We start from the raw sequence: 14,811 nt of genomic DNA on the forward strand, positions 1-14,811 counted from the left end.
GCCAGTGAAGGAATAAATAAATAACAACCGTGTATGGGCACCCACTGCATGCACGACCTAGTGTATATTAGTTCTTACAATCCTTACAACGCTATGCAGTCAGTACTATCACTATCCCCACTTTGCAGATGGGAACTGAGGCCCTGTGGGGGTCCCACCGCCCATGAAGGGTGGAACCAGGTCGGTTAGAGTCAGCACCTGGCCTCTGCAGGTTGGGGCTGCATTTCCCTTCTCAGCTGCTCACGCTTGTGGAGGCAGAAGTGGGCTGATGGGCTTTTCAGAGATTTTCCTGCATTTTTCCCTGCTGAATCGATCGGTCTGATTGTCATGGCCACAGAGTCTCATTTGGATGTTGCCCTATGGAATGGGGTGTGGAATATGCCTCAATTTCCTCATCTATGTAATAGAAATAATAGCAAAGCCTATCTCAAGGTTTGCTGGCAGGAATGAAGGGGTTCCTGCAGGGGCAGGGAATGTGGTAAACATCATATGTGCTTTCTCTCTCTTTTCATGGTTCTTATCATTATGATCATGATTTTACTGTGACATAACCTGGAAGAATGACACTCAGGTCTTTCCTCACATGCTACCTGCCGGGATTTGCCTTATTGCTAGGTCTGTGGGCTGCATCATGTTAGAACATGTTTGGAATTGGGGTCGGGGCTGAGGAAGCATCTGGGAAATGAACAGAGGAGGGAGGCCCCTCACTCTCCTACTGTAAAATGGTAATAATTATTATTTTGATGAGTTCTACATGCATTATAGAGTTTGGGCAATATAAATACATTGATCAATCAATCAGTCCTGGTGGGACAGAAAGGATAAGAAGATGAACTCTCAATAGACTTCAAGGCAGTTGAGCCAAAGAATTCCAGCTGTTCTAAATCTGGAGAGACGGGGGACCAGGTGTGGTGAAGGCCAAGCAGCACATGACTTAGACTGAAAATGAACCACTGTGGGTAAGTCTCAGGGCCTTGAGCTATTCCCCACTTTTGCCTTAAAATAACTGTTTATGCATCTCTCTCACTCATGTTTGTCTCTGACAGGCTCTGTCATGCCCAGCTTTGCTCACGCCTCTAAGAATCATCTGCGTGTTCCCCAAATCCATGAGCTGCCTCTATAACAATAATTCATTCACAACAATTTCCAGTGTACCCCACTGAATAGGGACCAGAATTCATCGAGTCTCATTATGAATTTAACAAGGGTGGGGTTTATAAAGGTGGCTAAGATGAGATGCTTGTGTTTAAGAATCTCACAGGTAGGGACTTCCCTGGTGGTCCAGTGGCTAAGGTTCCGGGCTCCCAAGGAAGAGGGCTGGGGTTCCATCCCTGGTCAGGGAGCTGGATCTCACATGCCGCAACTAAGAGTCCACACGCGACACCAAAGATCCTGCATGCCACAACTAAGACCCCGTGCGGCCAAATAAATAAATATTAAAAAAAATAAAAAAGACTCTCAGGTAAATTAACTGCCTTTTTCTATCAGTTTAGTTACCAAGCCAGGTGGTTTTCTCTCTCAAAACATTCGAGACTCAGCACCTCCACGGCCCCTCTTGTGCTTCTGAAACTGCTATGGGGAGACGAATCATCTAGGGATTTGGTCCAGTGCAGGTTCCGACTCTGGGGGTCTGCGGCGGGCTTCCAGATTCTGCATTTTTAACAGGCTCCCTGGTGATGCTGATGCTGTGGGTCCACGACCCACACTTTGAATAAGAATGCTCAGACTGAGCCTTCCATGTCATCAAATCCTCTCCCATTCCAAATCTGACACCGTTCACAGTACTTGGGAACTTCTCTTCTCTCTTTGATCACAAGCTTCTTGAGGACAAGGCCTGTCTCCTCCTCCTTTTCAAATTCTGCACAGCAGGTGCTCTGTAAATATAGTTGACTGGCAGGCTGTTCCTACCCGCACGAAAGCCCCTTCTGCCCGCTGCCAAGAAATCAAGAACCGTCCCCTGGCACTCCGAGGGCAGCTTTTTTCGTCTGCCTTCCCTACAGGGAATACTATGTCTCCCATTCGTGACCCTCCTGCTGGCTGACCGCTCCCAGGCACTCACCCAACCCCATCATTTAGATTTCTTCTTATTGTCAGCACGCCTTCCATTTGGGGAGAGCAATTAGGACTAGAGTTTTTGGCCCTCAAAACACCACTTGCCTTTCTAAGCATTCTCCTTTTTCAAAATCTGGGCTTCATGTCTTAGCAAAAACCCTCAGCCAACCATGCCAACTCCACTGTTACCTAGTTCCGCCATGTTGTAAGTGTCAAAAAGCACAAGGCCTTGGGAAGCTCTCTAAAGCTTGAGATTCTGAGCTAACAGGTATCTCTTGAGGTGGGGTCCTGCTATACTCCTGCTTATTCAAAAACCAAAGGGCTGGGCTTCCCTGGTGGCGCAGTGGTTGAGAGTCCACCTGCCGATGCAGGGGACACGGGTTCGTGCCCCGGTCCGGGAAGATCCCACATGCCGCGGAGCGGCTAGGTCCGTGATCCATGGCCGCTGAGCCTGTGCGTCCAGAGCCTGTGCTCCGCAACGGGAGAGGCCACAGCAATGAGAGGCCCGCGTACCGCAAAAAAAAAAAACCCAAAAAACAAAGGGCAAATTCCATGGGACTTTTCTGCCAGGTGAATAAAGTCAGCTTCTTGTCCCCCTCATCCGTCCTCACCCATTGTCACTGTTGGAAAACAAACAGGATGGACTCAAGAAGCAGGGTTATATAAGTTGTTGTTTTTAAACTTTTTATGGATGATAATAATAAAAAAAAGAAACCAGGATACTTTGAAAAATTAAGCCCAAGGAAATATTTTCACGGACAACATAAAAATTAACCAGAGTCTTAATCAGCAACTAAAGCTAACTCCTTCCTACTTCAGCAAGGGTGGCTGTGCTTTGATCCTTTCTAATTCGCAGATATAGACTTTCTTTCCCTCTGCAATGCTGACATGCTTTCAAAGGGCTTGATCTATTTATGGTGGATTTTTCCTATGACCACCTACTGTAAAAAGCACAGGTATGCCACCAATGGCAGGCCTGCACAGTGAGTGCCAGGGCATTCTAACTGACGGGCACTGGTGGCCGCTATTAAATAGACAGCCCATAAGTGGACTTCGTGCTTTGCTGAAAGACCAGGAACCCGGTCACTCCATAAATGGTTGGCTCCCTCCAACGCAGTCCACTTCTATTTTCCATAATCAAGTGTTCCATGATCAGTAAATTAAAGGGGAAAATTTTAATTTTTTAATTTTATTGTTTTTTATAATTAACAATTTTTTAAATTAATTAATTAATTTTTGGCTGCATTGGGTCTTCGTTGCTGCATGCGGGCTTTCTCTAGTTGCAGCGAGTGGGAGCTACTCTTCCCTGCAGTGCGCGGGCTTCTCATTGTGGTGGCTTCTCTTGTTGTGGGCTCTAGGTGCGCGGGCTTCAACAGTTGTGGCACGTGGGCTCAGTAGTTGTGGCTCACGGGCTCTAGAGCACAGGCTCAGTAGTTGTGGCGCACGGGCTTAGATGCTCCGCGGCATGTGGGATCTTCCTGGACCAGGGCTGGAAGCTGTGTTCCCTGCATTGGCAGGTGGATTCTTAACCACTGCACCACCAGGGAAGTCCCAAAGGGAAAAAAAAATTTAATTTTAGGAGGCATTAACCTGCCTCTCCCTCTGTGTCTGTACACTGAAATGATATGATTAACCCAGTTCTCTCCTTCCCATGGGCTCACTTGCTCAAATAATACGTTGTTCGACTTAAAATTATTTTATGGGCCCTCATGTGCAATTCAGTTTAGCCATTAAATAGCATGGAGAGCATAATTACATCATATGAATATGTTATATAGGCATAGAAAAGATAAGAACATAATAACAGTTGTTATTATTGAGTGGTAGGATTATACGTCTTTGTGTATATGTGTGTGTGTGGCTTTCTTTTTGTCACTTTTTTTGGGATAAAACAAATACTATAACTATCCCTTGGTAATCTGGGGTACAGGAGAAAATTATATGTTATTACTAATTATTATTTCTTATTCTCAAGTTCTTGGTTTGAAATAAAACATGTGAATGCTTTATGTATTGTGAAATCATGGTGAATAAGGTTTTATCTGGCCAGCGCTTGTTTTGTTACTTTTGGTAATATAGCAAGTTATCTTCCCTTTTAGATTAAATATGCAATAAACACTGTCAGGTATATCCCCTGTTGATAGTGAGGTCTGGCACTGTGTACATGTCACAGCCTATCTCTCATATGCCTAGATAACAGCACAATGGAAACTGCTTTAATGTAAACTATTGTCTGCATGGGGACATTCATAACATTTACAGAAGTTTTGATTATATGAATCATAAGTTTTACCAAAAAAATTAGCAAACACAAATGGCAGCGCATTTATACTGGCCATATTGTTTATGCATCAGAGGTAAAGATTTTTGGACATAAATTAATGTGTAATTTAATGTTTTCACAGTTATATACTTATTTTGTTCTATTCATTATAGCCTACAGGTCTGGATGATAGGTTACACCTTGGGATTTAAGGGGGAATTATACACAGAGATTCTCAAAGTATGGTCTGGGATCCCCAAGAACCCCTGAGGCCCTTTTGAGGAGTCCATGAGGTCAAAACTATTTTCATAATAATGCTAAGACATTATATGCCTTTTTCACTCACATTCTCTCACAAACAGGCCATGGAGTTTTCCAGAGGATATATAATGTGTGATGACACCAACACTCCGACAGCGAATAGAACATGTGTTTTGTACTCTTAAGTTTTAAAAGTTTATCAATTTTAATTTCAAATGCAGTAAATATTGAAGGATAGAATGCACAGAAACAAATGCTTTTTAGTTTCCTCAGTAATTACTGAATGCCAATGGATCTGAGACCAAAAATTTGAGAATCATTGAGGATTTATGGTAAATCTTCTTAAAAAATTATTTTGTGTGTGCACACTTAAAAAAAAAAACAACTCATGTCATATGCGTCATTTAGGAAAAATCTGTAGCCTTGCTTAATAAAACGAATGAAGCAATCAAAATAAAAGCCATAAACTGATTTGGAGGGCAGTAACTTATTTTCCGATGTGCATAATAATAGGAACAAAAGGGTAATATTGTCTAGTACCACGTCCCCTATTTAGAATTCAGCTATCTAGCAACCTCATTTATCCACATAACAGCTGCTGACCAGCAAATTACAAGGGCTTCTGAAGAGCAAAAAGAGTTGTCTCAAGCTCCTCCTACTTGGTACACTAAGAGCTCAAATGCTTTACTCCCAAGAGAAGACCCTCCCCCCCAACCCCAGGTCCCCAGCCCCTAACTGGAACTACGGTGAGGTGAGCCAGGTGCCCAGGGAGCAACACTTAAGGAGGCACTGACACCCAGGTGTGGACCTTGCATTTGCACGATGCTGAGAATTAGTGCCTCCTTAAATACAGTACTCTTTAGGGCAGCCCTACTCAGCCAGATTATTGACCTGGCTGGGATCCAAAGCAAACAACAGAGGGAAGAGAAGGGGGAAGCTTCACATATGACTGGTAAGAGTAATTAAAGAAGACAGCAGCCTCCTGGCAAGGGATGAAACAGGAAAGCTGTCAAAAGTTGGACACAAATTCAAAATACAAATCAATGTGGGCCCATTAACAAAAAGGCAGATAATCTGAGCCCTCGGGATATCATGTGGTAAGATAACAGATATCTATAATTGATGACAAAGTTAAATTATATCCACTGTACTTTGTTTTTCAAAATAAGAAGTAATATATTACATTTTAGGCATGTTGATAACCAAATTGGTTGAAATAATAAGGTTCAAGAACAAAATGAACTATTAGCTATCCATCGAATCCAGCTATTCAGAATTTGATTCAATCAATTTAATCCATATTTATTTACCGTGCCAAAATATCACCAAAGACTATATTCTAAGGTTCTGAATAAGTGGAGTCTGATTGTGCATCAAGTATGTAAATTTTCAGTGACTCATTATTTAGCTTGATGGAAATTCCCTGAATCCACAGGGTTTTTTCCCTTCCCTAGTCAATTTGTTCTTCCATCGTTCTTTTTCTTTTTTTTTTTTTTTTTCATGGTACACGGGCCTCTCACTGTTGTGGCCTCTCCTGTTGCGGAGCGCAGGCTCCGGGCGCGCAAGCTCAGCGGCCATGGCTCACGGGCCCAGCCGCTCCGCGGCATGTGGGATCTTCCCGAACCGGGGCACGAACCCGTGTCCCCTGCATCGGCAGGCGGACTCTCAACCACTGCGCCACCAGGGAAGCCCCATCGTTCTAATTATACATGTTTTTAACTTAAGATGTCATTCCACACAGGAGGATTAAAATCTGGTTATTATTACACAGTAACAAATAGCTTCTCACTCTTAACATGGAGCTGGATGAAAATGAGATCTTTTGCTAAGGTCTGATGACTAGTCTGTTTATCATTATTCTTGCCATGTTTTAAAGTAAGAATCAAATGAGGGTTGCGAGTGACACAGATGTGAACAATAGTGTAGAAGAAGCTTTACTCAAATTGAAGCTTAAAAATTTAGCACAGGTCAAAAGGAAATTATTGCAAAAGTGATTTGAATTGTTAACGATTTCTCCCTTTAGTCCCTTTGTATGCCTTTCCTGGGAGTCTGCTCCTGAGTGGGCCATTCCTACAATCATACCACTCTTCTGCGGTTATAGGCTTATCAGAATAAATCCCTTACAAGCCTTGCCCCAAGCCATTGCTAGGCCTCACATTGGGTGACTTTTTAAAAATAGAGGAAGGACAGGCCTGATGCCAGGTGGGGTCATAAAAATAAAATTCCACAGCAGTAAATACAGCCACTCAATCAATCACCCACCCTATCCATATGTGGTCATGCAGAGTTCTTTATGTGGTTATCTCAGAAATGTTCAGGCCAGAGGAAGACCCCCACCTGCCAACAGCACCCCGGGTGGGAAGAAAAATCTTAATGTCCCCAACACCCAAGCCTTATAACCTTTGGTGGAGGATACAGTTACATGTTCAACTGTGCTGGGTGACTCCTTCATCTAAGTGGGAAAGGCCATGCTCCCACAACGGTTACCACCATCTGGCTAACAACTGGGGACCCCCAGCTGGACATAACACATTTCAGTGGGAACACAACAGAGGCTCTGAAGTGTAGGCCTCTAATTTGATCTGAGCCTCCATGGGTGAAAGCGAAGATATTCCACCACAAGTTTAAAAAAAATGAAATAGTCATCATGGTGGCAATGATGGTTATGAGAATAACCACAGCTGTCTGGGACTGTATGATAAATATTAATAGCAGGTAAGGAGGTGAACAGTGGTTGCTACATACCTTACAGTGACTGATAAGAGGGTGGAAATGCCCTCAAATTTTATATTAAATGTGAGACATTTAACGCCTTATGCCCGACAAGATTTCTGAGTTTGCTGCATTAAAAGGAAAAGACTTGAGTTCTAATTACATGCTAGGATTTATTCTGAGCTTTTTACCAGATTTATCTCATTTAATTCTTATTAAAAAAAAGTTAGGTACTATTACTATTCACATCTAACAGCTGAAGAATCTGAGGCATATGAAGTATAACTAACTCAATACATGTGCAGCTGGAATTTGAACAGTCTAGAACGTTCTGTGAATAGTATACTTTGTTTATGTCACTATGTTTAATGATGACTATTACTCAATATACGTGAGGAAACCCCCAAAATACATACTCTATGCAGAACAAGTCTAAAGACATGTAACTAAAAAAAATGAGAAATTAAATTGTAGAATTGTGTAATTAGGTGATTCTTAGTTATAAGCAGAACACTCTGCTCCAAAACATAAAATTCTATAGAAGGAAGAAGGTATTACCTGCTACAAGCAGAGAATTCCTGAGGAACTTAGAAAGAGATTTGATGTAATTTAGAGGAAGAACTGGATGATTTTGGAGAAAAAGAAAAATTTGAGCCCTAAGTTCTTGTAAATATCTAAAGTACAATTCAAAAAACGAAAACAAAATTATAAAATCTAACATCTGACATATTAATAAACATAATTTTAGGTATTGTACTGATGTGCCAAACTGGCCCATAAAAAGATTCCTAGGGAGCATAAAAAGGCAAAAGTCTTATCAAAGTGGATTTCAGACTTGAAAGTCATAATGAAAGTCAGATTATGGTTAACTTCTTGGGAACTCATTTTAGAGAGAAAAATAGGCATGGGATTAAATGATCCTTGTCTTTTTCTTTGCCAAATCAACCACTTCATGACCCGATCTGACGGAATCTAAAACTTTACTCTGGAAATGCATGTAAAAGTATATAAATAATCTGCCCCTTGCATGGGAACATCCTGAAATTTGGCTTGCTGTCTATCTGTGTGGCTGTCCAAAACAAGTATACTCTTTGTGAATTATAACTGGGCCTATCCATGAAGAAGAAATCTGGGTGCAACAGTATCATCACTTTGATGTTTGGGGGCTGTTTGTGTAAAAAGCTGTGGGGACAGATGCCCTGTTCTCTCCAGTTACAAGACAATTTGCATGCATGTAGGAAATTAAGTGATAAAGCCTTTTCTTCTTTTTCACGGTTTCATTTTCCTTAATCACTAGGCTTTCAAATTTTAGAAAACTGCTCTTGAATAAGCAATAGCTACTTCATGATTAACCTAACTCAAAACACTGTATTTCAGTAACTACCTTTCTGTGTATTTATTGGGCTTCCCCAGGGTGCAATATTCCGAACAAACTAAGGACTCCAGAAAAGACATCTGTTCCCATCAAGAACTGAAATGGGGAAAAAAAAAAGAAAAAGGAAAGGAAAAGACATGGCCATATCTATGCAGGTACACACATGAAATTAATAGTTTTCTGCTTATTTTTGATTGCTAGAGCTTTCATCCTGTTCTTTATTATCTAACACACACAAGTATGTCTAGAGATGAGGTCTAGAATTACCACAGTCATGGACTGCCAAGAGTATTTTGTGTCTCTTAATATAGGTTCATAAACTAATTAAGGAGGAGTGCAGATAAAAATAGTAATTATTAACAACAATACAAATTCTTCTGTTTGACCATAAAGAGTTGAAAAATAAATTTTAAATCAAACAATCATAAGAAATGTAAGCAAAAACAACAAAACTGCTTTCTAGGGCTGTAAAAACAACAGCACTATTTCCTTTTGTGACAGCCTCTTCTCACAACTCTCTCTCTAAAAAAAAAAAGCATATATGGGTTTACAAAAAAGATTCAAAAATATTGTTTCGTATTCGCTCAAGCTTTTTAAAAGATGGTTTATTTATTTATTTTTGTGTCCAAGCACTTCTTCAAAGCAACTTCGGCTTGGGCAGTTTACTCTGACATTCATGTCAAATTAAGGGTTACTTTGAAATTGCTATAAATAAGGAAACTGAATTGTGTGTCCAGGAGGAACCTAAAATAAAATGTTTCAAGGCCATATCTTGGGCCAAAATAAAGTGAGGCATTGAGAGAACAAAGGATTATAGGTTTTTCTCTTTTTCCTTTCTCTTGGGTCTCTCAGACCAGCCAGAGAGCCTAACCTTGACCTTTGTTCATTTCAGGAACTCCCTTACCCCTGCTCTTTGCAAGGCCTGGGGGAGACTGCTTCAGACTTACTGCATGAGAAGCAAGGATACGACCTGTCTTTTCAAAGTTTTTTTTTAAGCGATATATTTAGGGCGCTTGAGAGGAAAGAATTGGCCAGTCCTTTATTTATCTTCCTAACAGGTGCAGCCGGACAGTCATAAAAGCAGGCTACTGAAAAAGAATGATTTTGCCAAGTATTAAGCCCCTCTAGTGTGTTCCTCCTTACAGCAGATAGCTCAGACCTACACTGTGCCTTTCCAGTACAGCCTGGCAAAGATTTTTCAGGGGGAAAAACATTGGTATTCATTCGTGCAACTTCTTTATTCTTCATCCAAATCTTCAATGTGGCCTAAATGAACCATTTGAAGTTTGGAGGAAAATAGCTGCCCTCGATCAAATACCTCCTCCCTCTTCTCCCTTTCTTTTGCTTACTTCCAACAAATGTACTTCTCCCCAATTTGAGGGAAAGGTAATAGCCTATATGTAAGATGACTTCTCCGAAGACACATTTATTTTGGTGTTTGAAATAGATGCAGGTGGAAACTAAAGGTCAAGGAGTAAATATGAGAGGAAGGTTTCCCATCATCAGGCCTCCTTTTCTGATGATGACTAAGCCTTGAGTGATGCTGGGAAATAGGTAAGAGGTGATGAACGCTGCTCTGCATTCAGATAGGTTTGGGGCTTAGCAGAACATTAAAATGTAATGAAATCTCTAGGGACCAAGAGAAAGACATAGCAAAGGAAAAACTCCTGTGGACTGAGAACATTATCCTCCATGCCCATGTTCCCACCTAATCCTACTGAAATAGGCCAAGGTAGAATAGATAGATAGATATTTCATGCTGATATAGCAAAAGAATCTGTAACAACAATGCCATACTTTGATTCCTGGAGTTATCAGAATGACCCTTTAAAATGATGTTCATCAATGGAGCTATGTTTTGCCATATGATTGAGTTTTCAAGAAGAAACCTTACATGGAAGATAGGAAAGTTACAGTGACTCTCCCAAGGTGTTTTGAATGACACACAAGCACCAAGGAGGAACTCTGGCCTTTTTCCTACAAGTTAAGTACATAAAATATAATAGGCCTGATAGATCACATAACAAAAAGTAAAATTCATGTTAACGCCCGAACTTGGTGTTTTAGAAAAGAATTTTTCTAGGTTCTATAGAATCTGATAGTTAACAATTGTCTAAGTAGATTAAAGAACCAGGCTTTATGGTTTTAATCATCACATACTACAGAGGTAAAATTCTGAAGAAATGATTTATAGGCAAAAATAACATTAATAGTATTTTTAAACTATTAGAGATTCAAACAAAGAAGGAAGGCTATTGCAAATTTCTAATTTCATAAAATTACTCATCTAATTTCTAGTTTGATAAAATAACTCTTTGACAGGAAAAGAGAAAATTCGAGTGAAAGTTGATTCGTTTACTCAGTAGGACCCAGGGGCAATTAACTGTAAGGGTTTTTAGAACATAGACCATGTTGTATACATCTCTGAAATCCCAGTGACTAGTTCATAGTAAATGCTCAATTAATAGATGGTATGTAAATGAGACATCCTGGGAGATTCCCACAAATCTGAAACTTCCTACCACATCTTCTCTTGCTATTTGATTAGAACAATTTAATCTTACTGGGTCTCAGGTTCTGCATCAATCTAAAGTGTAAGACAGACCTTAGCTTTGGAACTGACAGTACCAAGAGTATAGTTCTCCAGTGAACAGATGTACAAATGATAAAGGTGCAGAGGAGGACAATGGGAAGTGGTTACTCCTTAAAAATAGTGCTTTCTTTCTCAGAAAGGGCTTACAGAGCCATCCAGAATATTTTGAAGGGTCTAAGTAAGGACCGTTGACCAATTACTTCCATTAGAGTTCCTCCTTGAGGTCTAAAGGTACACCTGTCCTTCCCTCTTCTCCTTAGAAGGACCAGCTCTCCCAGGACCCAACATGAATCTCCTAGAATTAGACCCCTGCAGGTTGGGAGGCAGTTGAGAGAGACATCTTTTGCACCTTCAGATGCTGAAAACTCAATCTCTTTTTAAGAGTTGTCAGGTGCTGCTGGATCTTAGGAGGGCCAAACCAGCTCATGTGTCTTATCAAGATTTATAGCAAGTGCTCAATCCCTTCCTGAGCATGGTTCTCCCAGCTAAGGAAGAGATGTAAGAAGACCTGTAGGGGCTGGAGAAACCTGGTTGGGAGAATGTTTCTGCAGATAGTTTGAAATGACTCTGAAGAATTGGTTTGGTGGCATGTTTTATTCTTGAGGCTGTCTTTCAGAGGGATGCTCATATGTAACAAAACCAACTCCAGTAAAAGTGAAATCAGTTAGGAGAAGGTACAAGGACCAGAATAGTTCCTGAACTGCCAGACTCCTTACTCTTCTGATGTAAACAATAAAAATGCAATGATTTCACTAAGAAAACTCTTCAAGGTGTAGATCTTTTACAAATCAGTTCTGCCGGTAAGGAAACAAAAAAATCCCTGTACTTCCTCCAAGGATTTTAAATTTAAAAAAAACCCTCTTTTTGTCCCCACTCCCCACCATCCAAATTTAAACTAACCAAAGAATCAGTATAAAATTACTGTGCTGGGTGAGGGGAACTCCTACACAGAATATCAACAGTGCTTTTATAGCAAAAGATTATGGGCACTTTGGTATGTATGTTGATCTATAACCAAAATATATACGTGGTTTTTCGGGGGGAGCTGAAGTTGAAGATATATTTTCCTCTTTGTCACTCTAAAATCTCATTGTCTTTAAAAGTAGAATGGATCAGATTTTGTCAGACAAAAAGTAAAACTTTATCATATCTGCAATCCAAATAATTTAATTAGCTTTATAGGCTCTACAGCTTATCATCTTATTTATTAGTTTCTCAGCTTTTTTGATCACTTTCCAATGGGCTTTAAAATAACACATGCAAATTGATTTACTAAATGCAGGATAATTAAAACAATATTCTGTCCTCAGTCAGGAAACACAGAATGCATTTCACCCAAATAAGCCTTGAAGAGGCTAGTCAAGTGACAGATCAAATGAAAAGGACATTTAATACACATGTAAATCATTTACATGACAAATAAGACACTTTAGCAGGAGTTGGACTCACTGCCTGAGAGTCAGGATTAAGTTCCCATATTAATGCATGCATTTGGTGTGGTTATTTCGGGTGGAAGACTTCATCCATCAATGCCCTCCGCCACAAAGTAAAGCCAACCTGTAAACTGATCACCACAGCCTGTCAACACTGGTTACTTAATTACATAAAGAAATATATTTCAAAGACTTTTGATAATTTGGTTAGTATTTCAATTTTGGATTCAAGTCTAGCATCCTTTTCAGGATTCTTTGAAATAATGGTTAAAAGGAGTTTTTAGAATTAAAAAATGAAAAAAACTAAATACCATTTTTATGCTCCCTGGCTCCCTGCTAACGTTTGTTTGTTTGTTGCTTTTATTTACAGACATGAAAAATAAAGATTTACTAAGCACTGTTGAAGACTGATATGAATGAGAAAATATTTTTAAAAGATGTCTCCATTTAAAACTAAACTCAATATACTTGTGCTGTTAATTTGTGCTTTTCATTAGTTATTTTAGTAATTTCTAATTCCAGCTTATTTATGTAATTAATTAGTAGTTTTTAGATATTGATTTTTTATGTATAGGAGAAACTTTATTGGAGGAAACATTTCTTCTAACGAAGACTATTTTCAGCTTAATTATTTTTAAAAGTCTACATATTGTGAAATTATCTTCAATAAAGGTCATAAAGAACACAATCTATCAGTGATATTCAAAGATATCACTGGTGTTAGATTTTCTTTCCAGGCAAGAACGTAAGAATGTCATAACTAATAAAGCTCCAAAATGATAAAAGTAAAAATACATGCATCTGCATATTTTTAACATCTTTCCAGGAGAAAAATACAGCAAATCTGGAAATATTGTTACAAATTCTTTTTTGAAACCTTGATCAAATTTATTAACTATTTAAGAAAGCATTCCAAGCCCCTCCCGCCCCCCACAAACTGCAAATACATGGTGAAAAATTTGTGATTGAACCTAAGAAAATACACTTGAAAATGAAATCTGCTCATCATGACCAATTAACACCCTTACATTAAACTTTAAAGATTCTTCGAAAAATATGATAGAATTATAATTTGTCATTTTAGTTAATATTCTTCATAAACAATAATTATCAGATATTTTTCAATTGGTTATACTCTCCCTTTATTTTCCCTCTGGTCTGTTTACTCTAAAGGATCTTTTCCTTAAATCATAGTGATTCTATTATTTTACAGTCTATTTAAGAAATTGGATATTTGTTTGAAAATACCAAAAAGAAACATGCTTTCTTAAAAAGTACAAGAAAAAGATCTATGGTTGAATCTTACCCTCTTTCTTAGTGGGTTCTGGCATGGCCACAATAAAATGTTATTCTCCAATGAGTTTGCTCCCTTCCAGTACTAGTTGATAGAAACCCCACGAGCAGTAGAGAGATGGTACAGGTCAGTGTGACAAGCAGCTGGGTAGAAGTCTGGCCCTTTTATATTCCCTGTGAATATCAATCATGTTGGCACCGCCCCTTCTTCAGCGCAAGGATGCTGGAACTTGACAGCTATGAGGACCTTTCTCACATCTGTTGTCTGTATTCTGCTCTCTCGCCTACTGGAAGGAATCTTCTGTCCATCTCATGTGGCTATGAGAACACCTCTAACTTTCTAAATTCAGCTGCAGCCTTGTGCTCCTTCTTGCTTTTCACTTTCTGTCTGACAGAGACATGTGTCAACTCAGAAATGCAAAAAGTTTGCCTGATAGTAAAAAATTAAATCAAATTAAAAATCATAACATGCTAATTCAATATATACTTTAATTTTCACTAACATTATAAAGAAGAATCTCTATATTGATGATAATGTTATGCTCCCATTAGCTTTTTGTTTTTGTCTATTCTTAATTATTGGGTTAAAATTTTTTCTTCTTTTTATCAACATATTAACATTAATTTGTCATGCCAAATTTCTATGTTTAATATCTTGTCTCATTTTCTCCTCCAAGAATAGCAAGGTTGTCTATTAAGGAATGCTTAGCATTTACCTTTTTTTGGGGGGGGGGGCGGTACGCAGGCCTCTCCCTGCTGTGGCCTCTCCCGTTGCGGAGCATAGGCTCTGGACACGCAGGCTCAGCGGCCATGGCTCACGGGCCCAGCC

The 14,811-nt window shown here is 39.5% G+C and overlaps 1 protein-coding gene across 13 annotated transcripts in view; it reads right to left on the reverse strand.

Moving 5' to 3' along the window:
• Positions 1 to 14,128, reverse strand: part of MYBPC1 (myosin binding protein C1) — a 97,551-nt gene extending 83,423 nt beyond the window's left edge. For 5 of the 13 annotated variants that reach the window (XM_060164516.1, XM_060164519.1, XM_060164523.1 and 2 more), the window contains exon 1: positions 13,996 to 14,128. In XM_060164516.1, the coding sequence (XP_060020499.1) occupies positions 13,996 to 14,020 (25 nt within the window). In that variant the 5' untranslated portion in view covers positions 14,021 to 14,128. The remainder of the gene's footprint in view (positions 1 to 13,995) is intronic. The other 8 variants (XM_060164521.1, XM_060164524.1, XM_060164520.1 and 5 more) reach the window with 4 other exon arrangements.
• Positions 14,129 to 14,811: the final 683 nt, after the last annotated feature.

This window comes from Lagenorhynchus albirostris, chromosome 11, assembly GCF_949774975.1.
Source record: "Lagenorhynchus albirostris chromosome 11, mLagAlb1.1, whole genome shotgun sequence".
NCBI lineage: Eukaryota > Metazoa > Chordata > Mammalia > Artiodactyla > Delphinidae > Lagenorhynchus > Lagenorhynchus albirostris.